The following is a 27770-nucleotide window of genomic DNA, read 5'->3' on the forward strand; positions in this document are numbered from 1 at the left end:
GTCTTGACAGCTCAAGTTCCAATGTAAATTATAGAAAAAAATAACCTTTAAAATTTGGCTGTTAGGTGGCAAAAGAAACACATATTCATAAATACTCGATCATGCATCAAATAATGTCTAGATATGGATATTTTATGGAACAAAAGGTAAAATTTTCTAAAATTTATCAAAAGTTTCAGTCTATCTATTTTTAGACCAGAGCAAATTATTGCGCTGGTGTGAACAAAACGAGAATTATTCGGAGCCTGATTTTCATAATAATTTAGCCTTATATTATTATTTCTGCAACTGTTAGATTTTATGTAAACATATTTTCAATACTGAAAGTGTATTGCCTACAACTCAAACTACAAAATTGGGAGACCTATATTGTGCGTAAATTATTCCGGTCCCTAACGGAAATCACTAGCAACTTGTTATTGTTTACGTTTGGGGCACCTAACTTTACTGTTCTATTCAGTTAAGGATGGATAATTATTGTAATCGGTATTACTTTTTCATGGTCCCTAGATTTGCATAAAAATAGACGGTTCCTCTGCCAAAAAGAATTTCTCAAATTTAATTTGTTAAAAATATGTGACAAAAATTTAAAAAACAAAAACATGCGTTTATTTTTTTGTTTTGTTTTTTGTTTTGTTTTTTGACTAACATCAATTTTTGTGTAAGACGTCTTTCTATATATAAAGCGAGGTATTTAATTTATGTATTATCTAATTTTGAATGTCTGACAATCGACACATTCTCCGATAGTTACCGATTCTATTGAAATCGATTATTTTATCAATGTGACCTGCCATTATTTCTTCATCTGGTTCTGAATCTCAATTTGAATATTACACAAAGTCGACCCAACTCTGAGTATTTGTATTCGAGGACGGAAAGAGTTGTTGAATGTGGCAGTCATTTTTAGTGTTTAGGCTGAAGTGGCTTGATAATCGTCGCTTGATTGGGGAAGAGCGTTTCAGTCTTTGATGGTGCACTTTGCAAATGAATACGAATGTTTGAGTTAGAAGACTGGCGTGTTAGTGTTTTTGAATGGACTTTTCTTTGAAAACGTGAATTTTGTTGTATTTCCTCGTTGTTCCGGTGAGATAGCCGCCATTTTGTTTGCAATTTTGACCAAAATAATACCAGTTTGAAGATGCGGGTCTCTAAATTTACTTATGTTTCTTTTCTTAATTTTCAGAGAAGAACTGCTCGACTATGCATTGTCCATAGGAAGAATGGCGTATGATGGACACAGAAGCGGGGCTCTCATTGTTCTTATTACTGATGGAATAGCAGACAACTCGAGAGCCACAAAACAGGTAACTTAATGCAAATATTAAACACTGCCCCTCCCTACCTCACAAAACTCCTAAAGAAATATTCGACAACCCGATCTTTACATTCCTACGATGACGCCACCCGTTTGGCTATCCCACGCATTCGTTAAAAAGCGGGAACAAGGACCTATTCTCATTTCTCTATAAGAGTCTATTATTATTATTATTATTATTATTATTATTATTATTATTATTATTATTATTATTATTATTATTTAACTAGTTAACTGCCGGACATGGATTTAAAATTTTGCCAAAAAAATCGTCCTTCAAATATCGAAAGATTTAAACGACCCTCATTTTGGCAAAAACTCTCAAACTAATATTATCATTATTATCATTATTATTATCATAATCATCATCATCATCATCATCATCATCATCATCATCATCATCATCATCATCATCATCATATTATTATTATTATTATTATTATTATTATTATTATTATTATTATTATTATTATTATTATTATTACTAATATTATTGTTATTATTATATTATCATCATCATCATCATCATCATTATCATATTGATTTTGATGTCGCTAATTTGTTTTCTTGCTTCTTATGTTTATCATGTATAATAGGAAGCAAAGCTTGCCAAAGACAATCATATCATCATTCTGAGTATGTCCATTGAGAATGCAAACCAAGAGCTGTTACGAGAAATATCTAACGTTGTCCAGGAATACAGAACACCTATTGACTGGCGGAGTAGTGTTGCTTGTCCAGGTTAGCTTTGTATTCATTGTATTCAACAACAACAACAATACGACAAAAACAAAAACAAAAACAAAGAAACCCCCAAAAATCCTAACAAAACATGTTTATGGCTCTAAACCCTTCTTCAGTCATCAATACTAAAACAATTGAATCGATCATACTTCACGTAAAATCCATTTAACTTAATTCCTTGTAAATGATATACGCGAGTCGTCGTATTAATGTTGTTTTATTTATACCCGTCACCTATTCTAATAGGTTTATACAGATTATTTGATACCAGATTTGACCAGATTTGGATTTATTTCTCATGATTTGGATTTTTCAACCAAAATATTTAGTCAAGACGATTTGTCATCGACTTCCAAAAATAACGGCCGACAGATGATAAGTATAGTAAGGAAGTAAAGCTTTACTTTTAAATAAAGCATAATATGTGCCTTGATTTACAAATAATACTGGCACGAATAGAAACTGGATTTTAAACACTTTAAATTGCATCACTATCTGCATTATGACACTAATAAGTAAGCTCATTTCTAAGTTATTCGATTTGGTAAATAGGCGTCTTCATTTTTGATAAAGAGAGTTGTATAGTTCATTCTATAATTCATTCTAAAACTTAGATCTCTTGGTGTTGGTGTATCTATGCTAAAATGTATGTTTAGGTTCAAAAGTATTACATATTTTTCGATAGATTGATTCAAAACAATATATAGTTTTATTTCATTAACAGTACGGTTATAAATAGATCAAATGTTTTCTTAAATTCACAACTACTATCATCTGAGAGATATTTTAATAACATTTCCTTAAACGTTTCTTCAATATTGGCTTTTTGAAATAGAGATCTCTCTATCTATGCCAATGAATGGAAATGGCGTATACATTTAATTGATTATATTTTTTTGTATCTCCTATTTTTTTCAGCCAAGGTTGTTCCTGGAGGCAACACAGGACTGGAAGGTAAGTGTTGTCTTCTTGTCAATCTTGTGTAGACAAGGAACATGAATTGATTGCTCTTGAATTTTACCCCCTATTCCTTGTTTGAACGTACTCCCTGTTTTTTTTTTATTCTTTATACTTTGGAATTGCAGATCTCTTCAAGATCCTCATATATTCATTTTTGCTAACACTGAAATGACTAAAGTGTCGCAAGCTAACTTCATTGAATATAGATCTTGGTACTATAATATTATAATTAAACTCGAATAGGACATGGACACCCGAATAAAGACAATTGTCTTATATATATAAATATATATTCTATATATATATATATATATATATATATATATATATATATATATATATATATATATATCTATATATATATATATTCTATATATATATATATATATATATATATATATATATATATATATATATATATATATATATTATATATATATATATCACCTTTTAAAAAATTATCATCAACAAATTTGTTTCAGCTGGGGTCTTCTGGGAAACGATTATTTTGCATATATTTTGTGCTATTTAATACGGTGCTAATTTGTGCTTATGTGTATGTGTGTATATATACATGTATATGTAGATGTGCGTGTGATGTGCAAAGAGGGGGTGGTTTGGAGATTATTGTTGTGTAAGGTTATTGAGGTAAATAGCAGACTGATGATAGCAGATGTTTTTTTCTAACACAATATTATTTTTGTTTTCTATTTTTCAGATTGTAACGACTTTCTTCTTCTGACTGATGGCTCCGACAGTGTTTTACGATACAGAGAAACTGTTCGCCAATTTTTGGCTTTTACTGCTCTTCGCTTTAGAAATTCAAGAAATCGCATTGGAGTGAAACTTTTTGCAACCAATTTCAACCTTCAGAAAAGAAATACAATGATTCGCGTAAGTTCAGAATATCCCAAGTCCATGGATCACCCCCCCTCCCCGCACCCCCTCCATGGAGCCAAAGTTTATCCCAGTTTCAATAGTGTGACAACGAGTAATTGCTTGCTACCCTGTGGATAGGACGCCAGTCTATCGCAAAGTACTTTCCGCCAGATCTTACAGACCCCGCTACCCAATCTATGCTGAAAAAAAATCTCAACTGCACCCGGGATCGATCTCGGTGCCTTTGCGTGAGAAGCAAGTGCTCTGCCAACTGAGCTATCGGGACCCCAAGTTCAGGATAGATTTGCCATCAATGGATTATTTTATTTACGCATTATAAGATGTTAAAAGTACACACTCAGAGCCGTATAGCCCATGCAGCCGGAGTTTATCATGAACAAACGATAGCAATTATTTGTTATCGTGTAGACAGTACGCTGGTCTATTGCAAACTAATATCCGTGAGATATAAAAGACCCAGCTACCCAATCACAATTTGGCAGACAAGGGAGGGGTCATAAAATAAAAATCTCGAATTTGCCTGGGAACGATCACCTTTGCGTGTGAAGGGTGTGCTCTACCAACTGAGCTATCGTGATCCATATCAGATTAATAGAAACTTTTAATATAGTCGTGGAGAACCCGCAATATTTTGCGGGAAAATAAAGGCTATTACGAACAACCGTCGATCTAGTGTTATCAGGTAGGTATTTAAGGTTTTGTTTGTTTCGTATGTGTTTGTGTGTATTTGTACATGGACGTGTTCGTGCTGCATTGTGGTTTTGTGGTATGAAACTCGCTGTAGGTCCAGATTGGTTCCTGGGGTATGTCCCGTGTCCAAGTCCGTTATGTGTCTGTATGTGTGTCTGACTGAAAGTCTGTATACATACTTTGAAAACACTAGCCATTCTTCAATTGATGTTCTTCTCTAGCCAATGTCAAACAAGGATGATCTTGCGACAGCGATAAGAGAAAAACTGGTATTCCCTAAATCTGGAGGTACAGGAACGGACATTGCTGTGAACCAGGCCGTCAAAATGCTGAAAGATGATCCATTTCAGAAAAGAATGACAATTGTTCTCATTACCGATGGACCTCCGTTAGACCCAAACGCTGTGAGACAGGTACGTGGAGGGATAGGAAAAATGGGTATAAGAAAGGTATTAATACCATCATTATTACTACTTCTACTTCTACCACTACTGCTACACCTCCTCCTCCTCTGCCTCCTCGTCTTCCTCCTCCTCTACTACTACTACTACTACTACTACTACTACTACTTCTACTACTACTACTACTACTACTACTACTACTACTACTACTACTACTACTACTACTAGAAGAAGTAGTAGTAGTAGTAGTAGTAGTAGTAGTAGTAGTAGTAGTAGTAGTAGTAGTAGTATAAGTAGTAGTAGTAGTAGTAGTAGTAGTAGTAGTAGTAGTAGTAGTAGTAGTAGTAGTAGTAGTAGAAGTAGTAGTAGTAGTAGTATTAGTAGTAGTTGTTGTTATTATTGTAGCAGTAGTAGTAATAGTAGTAGCTGTAGTAGTAGTGGTAGTAGTAGTAGTAGTAGAAGGAGTAGTTGTTGTGTTGTAGTAGTAGTAGTTGTTGTTATTGTAGCAGTAGTAGTAATAGTAGTAGTAGCTGTAGTAGTAGTGGTAGTAGTAGTAGTAGTAGTAGAAGGAGTAGTTGTTGTGTTGTAATAGTAGTAGTTGTTGTTATTGTAGCAGTAGTAGTAATAGTAGTAGTTGTAGTAGTAGTAGCAGTGGAAGTAGTAGTAGTAGTAGTAGTAGTAGTAGTAGTAGTAGTAGTAGTAGTAGTAGTAGTAGTAATAGTAGTAGTAGTTGTTGTTGTTGCAGTAGTAGTAGTAGTAGTAGTAGTAGTAGTAGTAGTAGTAGTAGTAGTAGTAGTAGTAGTAGTAGTAGTAGTAGTAGTAGTAGTATGATAGTCCAAGAAAGATTGCACATAACGATGTTTTCAGGCACCAATGCATACTGAAGAACATAAAACGGTCTAGACTGATCCTAATAAAATAGCAATGCCGGATTATTCGTTTGATTACCGAAAGAAATAGTGCTCAACAGTTGTGACGTCACTTCCCTCGTAATGACACATAGTAACTCAGTAACTGGTTCTAAACTATCGGAACAATGGCGAACGGCATAATGAAATACTTCTCGGATGAGCATAAAAGCGTATCCAGAGGAGAAAAACATTATAAATCTGATCATGTTTTGACTTTTATACATTCTGATCGCATAACATGTGAAAACGTTCGAGCTGGCATGAAGAATAAAAAGTTCTGTAATATAATGAATTTAACCAATTGCATGAGACCCTTTTGGCAGGACGATAGTCTATTGCAAAGTATTTTCCACGACATTTAACAAACCCATCTACCCATTCACTGTTGGGTGGACAAGTGGTCAGAAAAAAAAAATCGAATGCATGCTTGATATGCATCGATTCTTTTCTCTCAACTGAGTCATTGGAAAAAAAAAATCCTTTGGTTATAAATACTTTAATTCTTTTAATTGACTTATTTTCGCTCTAGGCAATTCAAAATGCCCAAAACAACAACTTTCAAGTGATCATCATTCGTGTTGGAAATGCTTTGACGGATAGCATGCTTAATATCATGGCAGGCAACGGCAATGTTGTTTATAGTGTCGATGATTTTATAGGACTTTTCAACGTTGATTTCTCTCGTGATCTCTGTGTTGGTGAGTGTTTCAATTCAGTGTTATCTTTTTAAATGGTATTGCTTCTGTGGTGTGGAATAGCACTCCAACTCGTATATAACGAACCCCATGGACCATAAGATTAATTCGTTATATAAATAGTTCGTTAAATCCATAGAACAGGTACAAAGAAGATACGATCGCTAACGAGGAGGGTTCGTATAAAGTGATCTCGTTTTTTAACAGGTAGGAGTGTAGTAGCAGAAAATATACAATAGGTTTCGACATTTTAACGCTTTTTTAAATAAGAATTCTGTTATTGTGACATGGCTAAACGCATCTTTGTCTAGACCAATATCAGTTCACAAATGTGTGAATATCTCTCGCTCAACCTTTCAGTGTGTTATGTACCAAAAGGCAGTGCATACAAAGACTGACAGGGAAGACACTCATTGGTAGACAATCATCAAGTTGATTTATTCAAGTTCTTTAAATCATATATCACAGACTTAGTAACATTAAACATGCAGGATAAAAATATACATAAACAGGAATATACGTTATGTAATATAACGTTAATGTACAAGTGTAGTTAACTAATGATACGAATATAATGTATTCTTAAAATGTATTCAATTGTGACATTATTAATAAGCAATTAAATGTAATTCAGTGTATTATTCATGAAAGTATATATTAGTTATTGTAAAGGGCAATAACTCAATAATAACAATACATCATAACACCTCCCTTCTAGCCTGAAGGTTACTGAAGGCTTAACCATCAAAATATTAACATAGACACACATAATGTAACAGTCCGCATAAAACACTATTTCAAAGTTAATTTGAAATTCTATGTTACACATCCAGAAGATCGCCGTTGCGATTAACATTTAAAAGCCCGTACGAACAATACCATTTTAAATGTCCAGTGATCACATACACTATATCAAGTCCATTTGACAGTCCAAGCACTGGAATAATCTGTTACAATATATCATGAGTCTCGTTATCACAATTATAATATAATCACATGTTAACTACTGTGGCGAGTGCGCAGTTGGTCGACGTGTCTTCTCAAAGTAGGACTATCCGGCACGATTTTCACATCAAACATTCGGTTTCCATATCACTGATGCTACAACCGCTGGCACCCACTTGTCCCTACGCCCCCTCTGAAAAGACAGGGCATAGTACTGGCTGTTCACTGTGAACTTAGCTTTCCTGGGCGAGCGAAGATTTTCACGGCTGTTAGGCAGGAGCACATCTCTCTTCGCCCGTGTCTGTCGACCAATCAGAAGTTCGCTTGGGCTATAGCCGCTGCACAGGGGAGTTCTCCGGTACTGGATGAGGAACTCGTGTAAGGCCTCACTGGTACTGAGGATGGACTTCCTTAGCGACTTTTTAAATGACTGTACCAGTCTCTCAGCTGCACCGTTGGTCTCTGGATGATACGGGGCTCCCTGTAGGTGTTGAATACCCCGGCTTTCACAAAAACTGGCAAACTCAGCTGACGAGAAGCACTGCGCAATATCAGTGACAATGGTATATGGGTATCCAAAATGCGCAAAATCCTCGTCCAGCTTTTGAATTGTCGCCTTCGTGGTGACGGATGTCATCTGGTGGACACACGAATATTTGGAGTAGGCCATCACGAGCCAGTTGTGTCCTTTGAAATTCACGGCTTGGTCGATATGGACACGTTCCCATGGTTTGTCGGGCATAATCCATGGGTGTATCGACTGTTTTAGAGGGATGTTTGGGTTCTCAGCACACGACATGCATCCTCTGGTGGTGTTGACAATCGCTGTGTCGATTCCAGGCCAGTACACAGCTGTTCTGGCTAGCTGTTTCATTCGTTGCATTCCAAAACGGCCCAGATGTAGTACTTGAAGAATACGTTCTTGAAGCTTCTTTGGAACCACCACACGATCACCATAGAACAAGCAACCATTCGATGAGGTAAGGAAGTCTTTAATTCTGCTGAACGACCCAACTGACCAGGACTCTTGTTTGTTGGGTTTCATCTTCTTTGGCCATCCTTCTTCCAAGTATTTGAAGACAGCCGATAGCACTGGATCGTCCTGGGATTCTTTAGTCAGCTCATCAGGGTGAGAGGGAGATACCATCTGGATGGCGCAGATTGTTGACGAATCATCTCCGGTCTCTCGTTTGTCGAATATTTGGTCAGGTCCTGATGGCAAACGACTCGTGTCGGCATTTCCGTGGTCCGACGTCTTTCGGTACTCTATTTTGTAATCGTACTGGCTCAAGGTAAGTGCCCATCTTGCCAGTCTGGGGATGAATGAGGGCATCCACCGACAGTCCAAGATCTTTAATCGCTGTTCGGCCAAGGAGATTCAGATCCAAAGTTGTCACGACAAATTTTTGTCTAATCACGCACTCGGGTCCCGGAGATATTGAGGTCGCCAGGCTGGCAACGTCAATCACTGGAAGATCTGCTTTGGAAGCACAACGGTATTTGCACGTGACAGTGCAGGCCGTCGTAACTTCTTCCAGGTCTTTTCTGAAATGATGTTGTCCTGTAACCAGTGTCAACCTCGAAAACGACTGACACATCGTTCAAGTAGCAGGTCTTCCACAAAGGTCGGGCCGCATTCCATTTGACCTTTGTCACCGTCTTTACTCTTTACTTTACTTTTAATCTAATAAGGAAACAAAGACCAGACTTCTTACTGTTACAAGAAACGAACATACACGACAAATTCACACAAGAACGAACACTTCTCGAACTCAAACCAGAAGTTAAAAATATATTTTGGACAATTGACAGGAAAAAAAGAAACTGTAGAGGAGTAGCCATAATAAAAATCTCCGACAATTGGACTGTTACCCAACACGACCATGACAACACAGGACGAATAGGGAAAATAGACGTGACTCAAGACGGCTACAAATTCCAAATTTACAACATCTACGGACCTGCCTCAAGAACGGACGAAAAAAAGACAACTTTCTTAGACTTAGAGAAAAGAATGGAAATAAACCCATCAACACCCATCATCCTAGCAGGGGATTTCAATAATACACTACACCCCCGCGACACAACTCACCATAGAACACAACAAACAGTCATAGACAAACAAATACTACAACGAATTTTAGAAAAACACAATCTAACAGATACATACAGAGAAACATTCCCACTCGGGAAAGAAACCACCTTTAAATCATTCGCAAACACAGGATCCAGACTCGACAAAATATACATATCCAAAACAACCCCAATAACAGAAATTAAACACCTAGAGAACACACTAGACTACACAGACCACAAAGCTGTCTACGCCCAGTACGGCACCCAAATTACAAGACCCAAACAAAAAAGTGCCTACTGGAAATTCAACAACAGTCTCCTGCAGGACCATTATTACATACAATACATGACCGACATCATATTAGACTATACGGACAACATACCAAATGACAACATCCGAGAATGGTGGGACACCCTCAAACAGACCATACAAACGCTAACACAAATGATAGGGAGAAAAGTACAAGACAAAACCAACAGAAAGGAAACAAAGTACAAAACAATCATCAACATAGACAGGGCGCGTGACAACAAAACAGAAATACAAACACAACCACATGTTACTAAAGCAATAGAAAAACTGAAAGAAATTGAACAAAGAAAATTCAGAGGCCACAAAGTAAGAAGCACATACAAAACACGCAACGACTACACTGATTTAAACGACACAATAGCACGAATAGAAAACGAACTACACAATAGACGACATATAGACAAAATCAGAACAACAGATGGGCAAATAACAAAAAACGAGACAGAAATCCTTGAGACCTTCTACAATTTTTACAAACAACTATACACAAGTGGCGAAATATCAACAGATATACAAGACCACTACACCGATTATACAAAGAAGTTGACAGACGAACAGAAAGAACAATTAGATACAGAGATTACAATAGAAGACCTACAACACAGCATAGAGAACATGAACACAAACAAATCCCCAGGCCCCGATGGACTAACAGTAGAATTCTACAAAAGTTTCTTCCCTCTCCTTAAAAAACCCCTCCTAGAACTGACTAAAGAAATACACAAAGAAGGACAATTAACGAACAGCCAAAAGATATCATACATAACCCTCATACCCAAAGAAAGCAACACAACAGACGTCAAACAATACAGACCCATATCCCTCCTAAACACCGACTACAAAATTATAGCGAAAACTTTAAGCAACAAAATCAAAATTCACCTACCCCAACTGATAGACAAAGAACAAACATGTAGCATAAAAAAAACAGAACAATAGAACAACACACAAACTTCATCAGAGACCTTATAGGATACGTAAAACAGACACACACACACGCATACATTTTGTCCATCGATCAAGAGAAAGCTTTCGATAGATTAGAACACAGTTTCTTACACAAAATATTAGAACACAACAACATAGGCCCTTATTACAGAAGATGGATAAAAATACTATACAACAACCCCTCCAGCTGTGTAATAGTCAATCAAAAAGTATCTGATCCCTTCAAAATCGGTCGGTCAGTACGACAGGGTTGCCCTCTCTCGGCCCAACTATACATCTTATGTCTCGAAACCGTTTTGGAAAAAATTAGGAGAAACCCGAAAATTAAAGGCACCAGAATTCCCGGAAAAGCCAATAAAAAACTCATCGCGTATGCCGATGATGCAACCCTAATTCCGAGTGATATACCTAGCATACACAAAATTTTAGAAACTTTCAAAAATTTCGGCCTCGCTAGTGGTGCCCAACTAAATATTAAAAAGACCAAAATCATGAATCTCGGTCCCGAACCCTTAGAAACCGAAAAAGCCCAGATACCCGACATGCAATGGGTTAACCAAATTAAAATCCTCGGAATAACGTACTGTCAAAGACACACGACACCGAAACACATCTGGAGTGGAATTGTACACAATATAGACAAGAAACTACATTCATACACATACATCAAAGCCAATATATTCGATAGAACCAGGATAGTGAACACCTACATTATTCCAAAAATCTTATACTACATCAAAATCTTCAAACCTCCGTTCACCACAATAAAGAAATTAGAAAGACGCATAGACACATTTATACTACAAGACGCAAAACCCATTCCACACGAAATACTCACACTTCCCATAGAATCAGGCGGCACAGGACTAAAATGTATTAAAAGAACCTTAGACACAACTAGGATCAAATATATTGACAAAATAATACAAGAATCGACAGGAAATAAATTCGGGTCATACTACTTAGGGACACGACTAACACAATTTAAAAAGATCGACCACACACTCCCCCATTTCGGAGGTAAGACACTCCCTCCTTTTTACAAAGAATGCGTAGGACTAGTAAACAAATACCCAGACACAATAAATAAACAATTAGACAGTAAACAGATATACAGAACAATAAACACACCAAACAGACGCAGAGAACAAGACCTAATGCACGCATCAGGACTAACATTAGATAACATGAGAGTGGCCTCAGAAAACTTACATAAACATGATACTTCTAGATACAGTAAGCATATAACATACAGACTGATGTTCAACGCCTTACCAAAAAACAACACGCCCAGATGCGCCTTATGCCGAGCGCTTTGTCCAACACAAAATGTACACATTTTCACAAACTGCATTAAAACAAAAACACTGATTAGAGCCACAATAAACACAATACAAAAAACAATACGACAAACCATACATACAGAAATAGCATTTAGACATAATATCATCCCCAAAACTGACAATGCAACACATGAAATAAACATACACATCCTAGCAGCAGCAAGACAAGCGATTTGGACTGCATGGATGGGTCAAGTACACAGACAAAACACCACTAATACCGACATGTCATTAATATTTCTTAACATAATACAAAAGAAATACAAAAACGATTTAGATAAAGAGAGAGAAACAAGATGGAACAAATATACCGACCTAATAGCACAATTCAGATAGATGACCTTCCACCGAGACATTTCAACTCTCTGCAACCACACCCACAACCTGGCTCTACCCCTCCCCTCCGCCCCCCTAGCTAGCTTTACAAACTTTATTTATACATATATTATTTACACCTCTATCATCGATCATTTACCTGACTGACCACTTACTATTATATATTCCTACCCCTAGTATTTAGTTATTTCTCCTTCCCTTACTTTTGCTGTAGTATTATCCTTTTCTATATTAACTTCCCCTTTCGCCCCCTCTACCACACTGATATAGCCATAACTTTTTCACCAACTTCACTGCCAAACAACCTAGTTACAAACAACGAGGTGCGTCCATGTCTATTCTTACCCCCCCCCCCCCCCCTTTCTCTCCCAGCATTGATAATGATACACAACCCGATGAATCAATCATCCTTCTCCTAACTCTTCGGCCTCCGGAATAATATAATCAGAACCATTCTGTATATAACTAATTCTACCTTTTCCTTTGTTTCTACCCCACCCCCCCCCCCTCCCATACACAGTACATCCAATCCTACCCCACATCTAGATAGATAATACAGACAGCCCCCTTCCCATCACCCTGATACAAACGGAGACGGAAAAGAATACCAACATAAACGACAGAAGATCTCGCCAAGGAAAAATGTAGAGTACCACCTTTTTTGTATTTTTATTTATCGGATTGCAAAACTATAGCTAGAGTAGAGAACACAGACCCTATTTCGGCTCTAAAAGATCATGTGGCAGATAAAACCATCTAATAATTTATGATACTAATACTAACATACAAAACAACATCCCCCCCCCACCTAAAAATTCCCACTTATACTAAACTCAACAAAATAACAATAACAAACCTCCAAGGAAAGGACGTGACACAAGTGTTTAGTAAGATATAATCCCCTTTTTTTTTATTTTATTTATTTATTTTTTTTTTTTTTTAATTTTTTTTTTTTTTTTTTCCGATGCGGCCCCGGCGAACTCGGCGCAACGGCCCACGGCAGAGACGGCGCGGGGCAATGTGTGTGCCGCGCAGCATGCCGGAGGGGTCTAGTCCCGCCCAACCCGCCTGAAGCGCGGCTGAAGCAATTGCGCTGCGGCGTCTAGACTGCCGTGGACCACATGTATGCAGATGAGATCAGTCGGGGCCGACTCGGAAAGAAGAATATTTACAATATTTATAATATTAAAACGTACACCTTGTACACCCACAGTCACAACTGCCCCCCCCCACCCCTCACACGATTCTAACCTTATCGAAAAATTAACTTTATTCATAGAATAATAAAATAACCAATGCTGCATAGGGAAAGACCACGTGCACAGTAGTTGAAGCAGCGAATGACGCTCGGCTAGAGAGCGGGAAAGTGGGTGGCCACCCTTGGACTCCTAAGGGAGCAAGGGAATAGGTTACTAACAAATTAATCAAAAGTTTTCCTTTTAAAAGCATAACCACCTTCATCACCAGTTCCAATCTACTCCCATAATTTAGCAATAACCCAAGAACATCAACCGACCACAACAATTAATAAACCCACAAGACGACCGGCCCGTGTATTCAACATCCCAACAACAGAAGCAATTCAGAAACAGCTGACTTCTCTTCCGACAGGCAGACTTTATGTGGCCCTTAATGCCGCAGTGGTGGCAAAGGGCTTCCTTGAATCGACAGGCATCACTTGAGTGGTTCCCGAGGCACGGTAGCATCGGGTTTTCTGGTCCCTGTTCTCCGTTGATTTTGATTGGCGGTTGATCTTTGGAGACGGTTTGTTATTCGCCGTGGGCAGTTTACGAGCCGGATTATGATAGGGATGGAACTTAAACACATCGGCATTTGATGTGCCGACCGTCTCTCTGGCAACTTTTCCAGCCTCCTCCACTTCCTCGGCGATCTGAATGGCTCGATTGAACGTCAGCTCGTCGTCCTTTACTTTAAACAAGGCTTTGATGGTAGCCTCGCTGTTGATCGAGCAAACGAATCGAGTCCTCATTGCCTCGTCCAACGGGTCCTTGATCGAGGCAAAATCACACGTAGCTGCCTTTTGCCGAATTCTGGCAGCTAACTCGTGGACAGTCTCTCCTGGCTTCCTTTCTGTTCGTGTTCAGAATTTGTAACGCTCCCGAACAACGAATCTTTTGGGGTTGAAATGGTCAACCATGTTCTGCTGGATCTCGTCCTTTGATAACTCGTTGACGTCCTTGAGAGGAATGCTTTGTGAAGCCAGGTTTGCCAGCAGCTTGAAGATGGCACACGATTGGTTGGTGAGAAAAATCTCCGCAATCCTGTCCGATGGAAAGGAGTTGGCCTTTACGAACGTCTGGAAACGTGACCAATAGTCCGTCCACAGCTCCGCGTTTGAATCAAACTCGCAGAACCTGGTGTTGGACACTGACGACTTGGGTCGATCCATCACCAAGGCCATTAACGTTTCCATCTGTTGACACTGCATCTCCATCTGATGTTGTTGCTGGGCCATCTGATCACGCAATAGCCCAATCAGCTCCTCGTTGGTCCATGCTGCTCGTGTAGTCATGACGATACGTCCAAAGCAGCCAATGAACGATCAGCAGGCCGATACGTCGCTGCAAATACACGTCCGACTCCGCTGGTAATCCTTGCTGTCCGACACAGCTTGACAAATAGGCATGACCCGGCAGTTCCTCCTCGCACGTCCGACACGGCAAGGCAGGCTCGTCCTGATGAAACGTCAAAAACAGCCAATGGACGGTCAGCAGGCCGATACGTCGTTTTCCGTGCTGTCCGATACAGCAAGAAGTAGGCCACCCGTCTGATACCGCAGGTACTCCTCGCATGTCTGTCACGTCCTGATGATTCTTTCAAAGCAGCCAATGGACAGTCTTCCCTCTCAGCAAGTCGAAACGTCGCTGTACATACACGTCCGACTCCGCTGGTAAGTTGTCCTTGCTGTCCAGCAAGATAGGAAGGTCACGGCATGGGTGAAATGGGTGGCTCCCTCCGTCAAGGAAGGCGGCCTCACCAGGGCCCTCGCCCCCTTCGCCAAGCCCGGCACCATCGTTGTCGGCAAACCCAGACGGGACGAGCTGGACTCGTATACGTTCCGTCTGGAGAAGATAGATGGGGTAGAAATACCCCACTATCTAAAATTTGAGGTAGGTGGCGCCTTCCACCACGTAAAAGTGCACATTCCTGGGCGTGTGCCGGCATGCTCCACATGCTACAATGTGGGGCAACCCTTTCTACTTATGCCCTACTAGAGCACGGTATGCACCAGGAGTGAATTCAGCACGAAGTCCCACTATCCCTCCTCCTTTTCCATCTTCACCTACTGGTTCTGTCACGCCTTCCAGCAACCCCCTGCCGGACGCACCAACCCAATCCCAAGAACCTTGGAACCAGGTAGTAAAAAAGGGAAAGAAACACACAACAACAACACTCCAACACACAAAAAAGCAACAACACACCAAATACACCACTACTCACAAGCTACACCACTAAACCACAGACACCAAACACAAACCCTCAAGACAACACCCCAAAAGATACCAACACAACAAAAACTGCACCAATGAAGCAACTAGAACAGGAACCACACAACTCCTCACACACACCAAAACGAACGTCATCCATGACAAACCTACACCAACACACCACACCAACACCAGTAATAATCCCTTTAGAAAGGGCAACATCACCCACACCCCCATCCACACCCCCCAACCCCAATAACAAACCCAAAAACTCTCCCCCAAAAAATACAACCACACCATCGCCCTTCAAAGCACACACTTCACTAACACGATCACCACCTGGGGCATGCCCAAGAGCACGAAAAAATCACAGAACACACTACCCAATACCTACACAAACACATGCATACACACCTCACCAAAGAAGCTCTTCCCTCAAGAGGAAGACTCCACCCATCCAAAACATCGAGAGGAAAGATCACTACCCAGACCACCACGACACATAGGAGACACACACCCCAATACTTAAACAAAACAATACACACACTAAACCCAGACATGCAGCCTACAGTCCACACATATATACCTACATACAAACGCAACTCTAGATACAACAAACACACCACCTCTAGAGAACAAACAAAATCAAACACTAAAAACAAACCATACAAAATAAAAACACCCTACAAAGAGGATGACCCCCCACCATTGACAATCATATCACTCAACATCAGAGGCATGAGACAGAAAATACAAGACATTAAAAATCTAATAAAGAAACAAAGACCAGACTTCTTACTGTTACAAGAAACGAACATACACGACAAATTCACACAAGAACGAACACTTCTCGAACTCAAACCAGAAGTTAAAAATATATTTTGGACAATTGACAGGAAAAAAAGAAACTGTAGAGGAGTAGCCATAATAAAAATCTCCGACAATTGGACTGTTACCCAACACGACCATGACAACACAGGACGAATAGGGAAAATAGACGTGACTCAAGACGGCTACAAATTCCAAATTTACAACATCTACGGACCTGCCTCAAGAACGGACGAAAAAAAGACAACTTTCTTAGACTTAGAGAAAAGAATGGAAATAAACCCATCAACACCCATCATCCTAGCAGGGGATTTCAATAATACACTACACCCCCGCGACACAACTCACCATAGAACACAACAAACAGTCATAGACAAACAAATACTACAACGAATTTTAGAAAAACACAATCTAACAGATACATACAGAGAAACATTCCCACTCGGGAAAGAAACCACCTTTAAATCATTCGCAAACACAGGATCCAGACTCGACAAAATATACATATCCAAAACAACCCCAATAACAGAAATTAAACACCTAGAGAACACACTAGACTACACAGACCACAAAGCTGTCTACGCCCAGTACGGCACCCAAATTACAAGACCCAAACAAAAAAGTGCCTACTGGAAATTCAACAACAGTCTCCTGCAGGACCATTATTACATACAATACATGACCGACATCATATTAGACTATACGGACAACATACCAAATGACAACATCCGAGAATGGTGGGACACCCTCAAACAGACCATACAAACGCTAACACAAATGATAGGGAGAAAAGTACAAGACAAAACCAACAGAAAGGAAACAAAGTACAAAACAATCATCAACATAGACAGGGCGCGTGACAACAAAACAGAAATACAAACACAACCACATGTTACTAAAGCAATAGAAAAACTGAAAGAAATTGAACAAAGAAAATTCAGAGGCCACAAAGTAAGAAGCACATACAAAACACGCAACGACTACACTGATTTAAACGACACAATAGCACGAATAGAAAACGAACTACACAATAGACGACATATAGACAAAATCAGAACAACAGATGGGCAAATAACAAAAAACGAGACAGAAATCCTTGAGACCTTCTACAATTTTTACAAACAACTATACACAAGTGGCGAAATATCAACAGATATACAAGACCACTACACCGATTATACAAAGAAGTTGACAGACGAACAGAAAGAACAATTAGATACAGAGATTACAATAGAAGACCTACAACACAGCATAGAGAACATGAACACAAACAAATCCCCAGGCCCCGATGGACTAACAGTAGAATTCTACAAAAGTTTCTTCCCTCTCCTTAAAAAACCCCTCCTAGAACTGACTAAAGAAATACACAAAGAAGGACAATTAACGAACAGCCAAAAGATATCATACATAACCCTCATACCCAAAGAAAGCAACACAACAGACGTCAAACAATACAGACCCATATCCCTCCTAAACACCGACTACAAAATTATAGCGAAAACTTTAAGCAACAAAATCAAAATTCACCTACCCCAACTGATAGACAAAGAACAAACATGTAGCATAAAAAACAGAACAATAGAACAACACACAAACTTCATCAGAGACCTTATAGGATACGTAAAACAGACACACACACACACGCATACATTTTGTCCATCGATCAAGAGAAAGCTTTCGATAGATTAGAACACAGTTTCTTACACAAAATATTAGAACACAACAACATAGGCCCTTATTACAGAAGATGGATAAAAATACTATACAACAACCCCTCCAGCTGTGTAATAGTCAATCAAAAAGTATCTGATCCCTTCAAAATCGGTCGGTCAGTACGACAGGGTTGCCCTCTCTTGGCCCAACTATACATCTTATGTCTCGAAACCGTTTTGGAAAAAATTAGGAGAAACCCGAAAATTAAAGGCACCAGAATTCCCGGAAAAGCCAATAAAAAACTCATCGCGTATGCCGATGATGCAACCCTAATTCCGAGTGATATACCTAGCATACACAAAATTTTAGAAACTTTCAAAAATTTGGCCTCGCTAGTGGTGCCCAACTAAATATTAAAAAGACCAAAATCATGAATCTCGGTCCCGAACCCTTAGAAACCGAAAAAGCCCAGATACCCGACATGCAATGGGTTAACCAAATTAAAATCCTCGGAATAACGTACTGTCAAAGACACACGACACCGAAACACATCTGGAGTGGAATTGTACACAATATAGACAAGAAACTACATTCATACACATACATCAAAGCCAATATATTCGATAGAACCAGGATAGTGAACACCTACATTATTCCAAAAATCTTATACTACATCAAAATCTTCAAACCTCCGTTCACCACAATAAAGAAATTAGAAAAGACGCATAGACACATTTATACTACAAGACGCAAAACCCATTCCACACGAAATACTCACACTTCCCATAGAATCAGGCGGCACAGGACTAAAATGTATTAAAAGAACCTTAGACACAACTAGGATCAAATATATTGACAAAATAATACAAGAATCGACAGGAAATAAATTCGGGTCATACTACTTAGGGACACGACTAACACAATTTAAAAAGATCGACCACACACTCCCCCATTTCGGAGGTAAGACACTCCCTCCTTTTTACAAAGAATGCGTAGGACTAGTAAACAAATACCCAGACACAATAAATAAACAATTAGACAGTAAACAGATATACAGAACAATAAACACACCAAACAGACGCAGAGAACAAGACCTAATGCACGCATCAGGACTAACATTAGATAACATGAGAGTGGCCTCAGAAAACTTACATAAACATGATACTTCTAGATACAGTAAGCATATAACATACAGACTGATGTTCAACGCCTTACCAACAAACAACACGCCCAGATGCGCCTTATGCCGAGCGCTTTGTCCAACACAAAATGTACACATTTTCACAAACTGCATTAAAACAAAAACACTGATTAGAGCCACAATAAACACAATACAAAAAACAATACGACAAACCATACATACAGAAATAGCATTTAGACATAATATCATCCCCAAAACTGACAATGCAACACATGAAATAAACATACACATCCTAGCAGCAGCAAGACAAGCGATTTGGACTGCATGGATGGGTCAAGTACACAGACAAAACACCACTAATACCGACATGTCATTAATATTTCTTAACATAATACAAAAGAAATACAAAAACGATTTAGATAAAGAGAGAGAAACAAGATGGAACAAATATACCGACCTAATAGCACAATTCAGATAGATGACCTTCCACCGAGACATTTCAACTCTCTGCACCACACCCACAACCTGGCTCTACCCCTCCCCTCCGCCCCCCTAGCTAGCTTTACAAACTTTATTTATACATATATTATTTACACCTCTATCATCGATCATTTACCTGACTGACCACTTACTATTATATATTCCTACCCCTAGTATTTAGTTATTTCTCCTTCCCTTACTTTTGCTGTAGTATTATCCTTTTCTATATTAACTTCCCCTTTCGCCCCCTCTACCACACTGATATAGCCATAACTTTTTCACCAACTTCACTGCCAAACAACCTAGTTACAAACAACGAGGTGCGTCCATGTCTATTCTTACCCCCCCCCCCCCCCCCCCCCCCTTTCTCTCCCAGCATTGATAATGATACACAACCCGATGAATCGATCATCCTTCTCCTAACCCTTCGGCCCCCGGAATAATATAATCAGAACCATTCTGTATATAACTAATTCTACCTTTTCCTTTGTTTCTACCCCACCCCCCCCCCCCTCCCCTACACAGTACATCCAATCCTACCCCACATCTAGATAGATAATACAGACAGCCCCCTTCCCATCACCCTGATACAAACGGAGACGGAAAAGAATACCAACATAAACGACAGAAGATCTCGCCAAGGAAAAATGCAGAGTACCACCTTTTTTGTATTTTTATTTATCGGATTGCAAAACTATAGCTAGAGTAGAGAACACAGACCCTATTTCGGCTCTAAAAGATCATGTGGCAGATAAAACCATCTAATAATTTATGATACTAATACTAACATACAAAACAACATCCCCCCCCCCCCACCTAAAAATTCCCACTTATACTAAACTCAACAAAATAACAATAACAAACCTCCAAGGAAAGGACGTGACACAAGTGTTTAGTAAGATATAATCCCCTTTTTTTTTTTATTTTTTTATTTTTTTATTTTTTTATTTTTTTTTTTTTCCGATGCGGCCCCGGCGAACTCGGCGCAACGGCCCACGGCAGAGACGGCGCGGGGCAATGTGTGTGCCGCGCAGCATGCCGGAGGGGTCTAGTCCCGCCCAACCCGCCTGAAGCTCGGCTGAAGCAATTGCGCTGCGGCGTCTAGACTGCCGTGGACCACATGTATGCAGATGAGATCAGTCGGGGCCGACTCGGAAAGAAGAATATTTACAATATTTATAATATTAAAACGTACACCTTGTACACCCACAGTCACAACTGCCCCCCCCCCCCCCCCCCTCACACGATTCTAACCTTATCGAAAAATTAACTTTATTCATAGAATAATAAAATAACCAATGCTGCATAGGGAAAGACCACGTGCACAGTAGTTGAAGCAGCGAATGACGCTCGGCTAGAGAGCGGGAAAGTGGGTGGCCACCCTTGGACTCCTAAGGGAGCAAGGGAATAGGTTACTAACAAATTAATCAAAAGTTTTCCTTTTAAAAGCATAACCACCTTCATCACCAGTTCCAATCTACTCCCATAATTTAGCAATAACCCAAGAACATCAACCGACCACAACAATTAATAAACCCACAAGACGACCGGCCCGTGTATTCAACATCCCAACAACAGAAGCAATTCAGAAACCTCCCCCCCCCCCCCCCCCCCCCCCCCCCTTCCCCATCCAACCTAAAACCTAAACCTAAACTCATTTCCACAATAACCCCATATTACAGAAGTTCGAATATTCCGATCAGCTGATAGGCTGCAGCCTTTCAACTCCCACCAATCAAAACCCTCAGAATCCAACACCCCCCCCCCCCCCCCCCTACTAAACCTCTGTCAGTCCCAGACAATTTATCTAAACAACATTACAAACAGCCCTTAATCATCAATAAACCGATTGGTACAGGATCTCTGTCTTCCACCAATCGCAACACATTTTATCTACTATCCACATCCAACCATGAACAGCTATTTAATTTTTAATTTAAATCATCTAAAAAAAAGTAACAAAATTTATTACAACCCACCAACCCAATATAACCTCTAACTGACCAACTGCCCAATTAACCCCCCACCCTCCATGAACGCTTTAGGCAACATTAATATTTCAACCATTATTTCATTTAAAAAAAAAATAAAAAAAAAAATAAAATTATTATCATAACGTACGATACAGAAGCAGTTAATGCCAAAGCCTTCCTACTGCTACTACTACTAAACACATAATAATTAACCTAACAAATACAATTTTTACTAATTAAGAGGGTCATTAGATAGGATGGCCTGGGTCTAAAAAAAAAAAAAAAAAAAAAAGAAGGTCACGGCAGGTCCTCCTTGCACGTTTGACACGGTAGAGCAGTCACGTCCTCTCCCTCGCTCGTCTGGCACGGCAGAGCAGTCACGTCCTCTCCCTCGCTCGTCTGGCACGGCAAGACAGGCAGGTCAAGGTGGGCGGACAGTCCCCTTTACAAGTTCTTCCTTCGTCCGGAGGCAGGCCAGGGCTCGTCCTTCTTCGTCTGGAGGCAGGGCTCATCCTTCTTCGTCCGGAGGCAGACCAGGGCAAGGCTCGTCCTTCTTCGTCATGAGGCAGGACAGGCAGTCCTTCGTCCGGAGGCAGGGCAGACAGTCCCCTTCGTGGGTTGGCAGTCCTTAAAAGGACTGTGATTTCACCCTAATCCTCGTCGCCACTGTTATGCATCAAAGTGCATACAAAGACTGACAGGGAAGACACTCATTGGTAGCCAATCATCAAGTTGATTTATTCAAGTTCTTTAAATTATATATCACAGATTTAGTAATATTAAACGTGCAGTATAGAAATATACATAAACAGGAATGTACGTTATGTAATATAACGTTACTGTACAAGTGTAGTTAGCTAATGATACGAATATAATGTATTCTTAAAATGCATTCAATTGTGACATTATTAATCAGTAATTAAATGTAATTCATTGTATTATTCATGGAAGAATAATATTAGTTATTGCAAAGGGCAATAACTCAATAATAACAATACACCATAACACAGTGAAATGGCAATTGCATTTGGACTCTAATATACAAAATACAATCTACCAGTATTGAAAATGTCTAAAAAGGCGACCAGAAATTATTGAGGATTTACACTATTATCATACTAAGTTAAGTTATATGGATTGAACTAGTCAAAATGAATATTATAAGATGAGACATTCAATTGTTTAAATGGGTCCATCATGAGGATGACTTGGATACACCGATTTCCTTTTTCATTTTCGAATTCAACATGATTATTGGCAGATTAAAAACTAGCATTCGGGAAATATGTTCATTGGCAGAGATGTAGAACGCGGGGTCAGTGTCAAGTAAGAAAGGAAAAACGACGATTCTCTTGATAAGAGCGGTTATGTGGTTTAGGGTTTGACACTCGCATTCGAATCGAAAGGTTCTTGGTTCAAGTCAATCTCTGAGTGGCGCATAGTTGAGTCCTTGAAAAATGTTATTTACTCACATTCTCCCAACTTACTCAGGTGTACAATGAGTACCTAGGCATTAACAGCATTGTCTATGTCTGAAAAAACAAAATAAACAGTAATATCGCCTATAAGGTGACACGTCTCGTCTTATATGTTAAGTGTTGCTGTTGGCTAGGAATCCCTTGTAAAGTCATTTGAGCACGTAAATAAATATTGTGCTTAATAGGTTTGATGTAATAATTGATCCCCTATATAATAAGTTGGTTATTCTAAGGTCAGTTTGTCAAAAAAGCATTCAAATTATATAATATCAGACCTTCCTACTTATTGCAAAAACTTCGTAGAATTAAGAAATTTTGGCTCCAAATTCAGAACTTCATAAGCATCTCAAAATCATTCAACTTATCAAAGTGTTATTTAAACCTTGTGAGGGTAGTTTGTTGATTTTTAAAGTTATCTATACTGACTAAAATTTTCATCTCTTAAAAATTAAAAAGTTTAAAATATTCAAGTAGGCAGGTCTGTAATATGAAGCACCGCATAATTCAGGTTTTATCCAGGAATGAACGAGATGAAGAAAATTGTTTAAGATCAAACATTGTTAGAATGAGGAAATTGAGGGTTTTTGGAAGAAAATGAATAAAACACACTACCCATTGATGACAGAATTTAGTTTAACCCGAAGTTTGAGAGTTAAGCTTAAAGTTGAATTTTTATCATCAAATTGGCTACGATAAAATACTGTTATGAGATGTTTGGTCACAAATGAAACGTATGATGTGATTATGTAACCGTTAACTGCCGCCTTCTGGAAAACATTTATTTTAAAATATTGGTCAGAAAACTCGTCATTAAAATATCGACTAATTTCAATGAGAAAAACTCTCAATCCTAGAACTTCGCGAAGTCCCAGTTTAGATAGTTTTTACCATTTCAATAGGTAAATCGATATTTGAATGATGAGTTTTCTGGCCAAATTGTTAAATTCATGTTTTTCCAGACTACAGCAGTTAACGGGTTAATGGTAATAAAAACTTAAACGTCACAACAGGTGATAGAAACAAACCGTGTCCAAGTCCCAAGATTCCAGATACAAATGGTGTTTGTGGTGAGTTACGTTTTATTAATGATTGCTAAAAAATGATTATAGTTTTGAGAAATGATGATATTTGCTTTTTTTTTTCTCTACACTCTCGCTTCCCGGCCACTTATCGTATGGCACTTTTTTTCCTTGAGCAATAAAAATTAACCAGCATTGTTCACTCAGCGGCGCTGCACTATGGCTGATGACTGCAATGATTTTGTCTTAATTCCAAAAATAGCTCTAAAGACAAGTATCTTCATGAGTAAATAAATGAGCTTGGATTGATAAATTATTGAATAAAATGAATCTTTTTCATTCTTCATTGTTACATTGATGAACCGAATTGCTTTAATTTCTAAACATTATCGGCAACAAAAGCGTGATGTCAAAAAACTGGTTCCTATCTCATTTGGAGTGTAAAACCATTCTTCCGGAGTACTAAATACATGCCTCATTTAAATGATCTCATGGTGTCAGAGTGATGGCATCATATTTTCTAGTCTAATTATATGCTGGCCGTCGATAAAGATCGTCCACCCTCGCTAATTTACGTCCTGTGATCCTTAGAATCTGCCTATACATCCAGCTACTAAATTAGTTATGCCACCTTATGGCTCAATGTGTAACCTTTTCATTTTTAGTCCTTCGAAGGACTGGTTACATACACCCTTCCAAAGATTTTGAAAGTGTGACGTCACGACCTGTCTTCCTATTGTGTCCAGATAATTTAAACCTAAATAATTTTAAGACCAACTTGGTAGTAATATTAGCTCATACAATATATTTATACATTCCAAATTATTGCCCATACGCAACTAGAACTAGGTCCAATCTGGTCAGTATAAAATTGTCTGAAATTTATGTCTACCCAGAAATAATTGGGTAACTTGGTTTTACTTAAATCAGACGGATTCGGATTTTGCGACCAATTAACATCCTATTCACACACAATAATTGCTGTTCGTGGAACAAACTTTGGTTAGTTAGATATAGTTATCCAATAAGAGAAATCTGTCACGGGGTTGCCAAAACCACGGGAGACAGAAAAAAATAAAAACTAACAGCGCATTTGATTAACAGTACATCCTCTCTCTGCCACCCATCTGCTCTTCCTACACACCTCCCTTCCCGCCCCCCCCCCCCCCCCCCTCTCGATCTCTCTCTCTTTCCCATTCTCTTCCTCTCGCGTGTTACCTCCTATATTCTTTCATACCTTTCTTGCTGATGAAAGTTGATAGCAATTGATTGTTGATGTATTAAGGATACAGAAATCGGTATATACCCCGGCGACGTAAGACTGGGGCTCTGAATGACTACTATGTGTTGATTATCTGTATTGATGCATTGCGTTTATCCCCGAAAAAAACTCACAACATCCGGATATTACGTACCAGCACACAAGACGATGTGTAACCTTAAACGTTTATAGTCTGATTGGTAGAATAAACAAACATGGATAAAAACAAAAACAAAGAGGCGAGTGGCAACAATATCGTTCTATCAATGCATTCGACATAAGGAATAAACTCTCGCACAATGGACTTCAGAAATCGAATTGGGGACTGTTTCTGTTAATGTGCGGCTATCTGGTCTTGTGGTATGACCCTCGCTTTCGGATCGGTTGGTCCTGGTTTCGAGCCTCGCGCTCGGCGCATAGTTGAGTCCTTGTAAAAGGCTCTTTACTCACATTCTCTAACCGTACGCAGGTGCAAAATGAGTACCTGGCTGTTAACAGCGTTGTCTGTCCGAAAAATCGTAATATCGCATAACAGGCGTCATGTCCCGTCCTACATGTTAAATGTTGCTGTTGACCAGGGACCTCTTGTAAAGCGCTTTGAGCACATTTAGTTGGTATTGCGCTATATAAAGCTCAATTAAAAAAATAATGTTTTAATGGTGTGTTTTTGTGTGTTTGTATGTGTGTGTGTTGTGTGTGTGTATGTGTGTGAGTGTGTAGCTATGTATTGGTCTTGGAATTTTATATCATCACGATCAGTTTTCCAGTTAACTGCCGTTCCCGGAAAAACTAGTATTTAAAAATGTGACCATAAAACTTGTCTTTCAAACAACGATCAATTTAAATTAACCTAATCTTGACAAAAAAGGACCACTTTTATTAGTAGGGGGAATTAGGTCCAAAAAACCCTTGAATTGTGCAAACGGGGTTGAAAGCATGAAGATTACATATGTTGTAGAATATGAAAAACCCTATAATTTATGATATAGAACCACTCTGAGAGATCAGTATTAGTTGAGATAAAAGGTTTTTAAGATTTAAAAATTTTGAAATGGACGACAATAATTTCTTTCATTTTTATTGTGTAAACATTCGAGGCAAGCCGACCGAAGGTTGTTTTACGTCATCCTTTGGATTCCCATTGGTGACTATTTTTAGCGTCGAAGAGGATGCTTTCCTTTTTCTTTACTTTCGATTCACGAACCATACAAGTTATTCAATCGTAAATATTATTCAATTTCACGTCTAGCGAGCAATATTCTATATTTAATATGAGATTTTTTCTGCATCTGATTTAATAAGTATAATCAATTGCTTTAAAACGGACGGGTAGACGGGAAGACGAGCAGAGGGGTAGACACAACAGACTAGCAGAACACAGCTCAATAAATCCGATAACCGGTGTTGACAAAGGACAGTGCTCCTCCTCTCCTCCACCTGTTTTCTTTTCTTTCCAAAAATACTGCTATAATCATTTTACGTGAGTTAAAACCTATTTCGGTCAAACTTGATGACAGTAAAGAGTCAGCATACCACTTACATTGCTATAATTATCATCATTATCATCATCATCATCATCATCATCATCATCATCATCATCATCATCATCATCATCATCATCATCAACCACTATGATGCTGTATTGTGGCAAGTTATTTACTTTACGTTATTAACCGCCAAGGGACAATGGGAGAATGTTCTATTTATACTGTTGTGTCCTTATGTAAGGCACTGCACACATTTTGCCTGCTGATGATGGGTCTTTAACAGAAAGAACGAAAGAAAGATACAGAGAGTTATGAAAGAATATTGCATATGCCTAATAAAGGAATGCGTTTGCATGATTTCAGATACACGTACAATAGCAAAAAGAACTGCTCCCAGAGACTGCGACAAGTGTTTGATATG

The 27770-nt window shown here is 38.9% G+C and overlaps 1 protein-coding gene across 4 annotated transcripts in view; it reads left to right on the forward strand.

Annotated features, from left to right (window-relative positions):
* The window catches only part of LOC144968701 (uncharacterized), a 90851-nt gene that overhangs the window by 17450 nt on the left and 45631 nt on the right, over nucleotides 1-27770 (forward strand). For all 4 annotated transcript variants that reach the window (XM_078907302.1, XM_078907303.1, XM_078907304.1 and 1 more), the window contains exons 5-11: nucleotides 1187-1307; nucleotides 1915-2059; nucleotides 2981-3016; nucleotides 3741-3916; nucleotides 4834-5025; nucleotides 6454-6622; nucleotides 24593-24649. In XM_078907302.1, the coding sequence (XP_078763428.1) occupies nucleotides 1187-1307; nucleotides 1915-2059; nucleotides 2981-3016; nucleotides 3741-3916; nucleotides 4834-5025; nucleotides 6454-6622; nucleotides 24593-24649 (896 nt within the window). The remainder of the gene's footprint in view (nucleotides 1-1186; nucleotides 1308-1914; nucleotides 2060-2980; nucleotides 3017-3740; nucleotides 3917-4833; nucleotides 5026-6453; nucleotides 6623-24592; nucleotides 24650-27770) is intronic.

Source organism: Berghia stephanieae, chromosome 3 (genome assembly GCF_034508935.2).
Source record: "Berghia stephanieae isolate SIO BIC M18660-M18661 chromosome 3, UCSD_Bste_1.3, whole genome shotgun sequence".
Classification (NCBI taxonomy): Eukaryota; Metazoa; Mollusca; class Gastropoda; order Nudibranchia; family Aeolidiidae; genus Berghia; species Berghia stephanieae.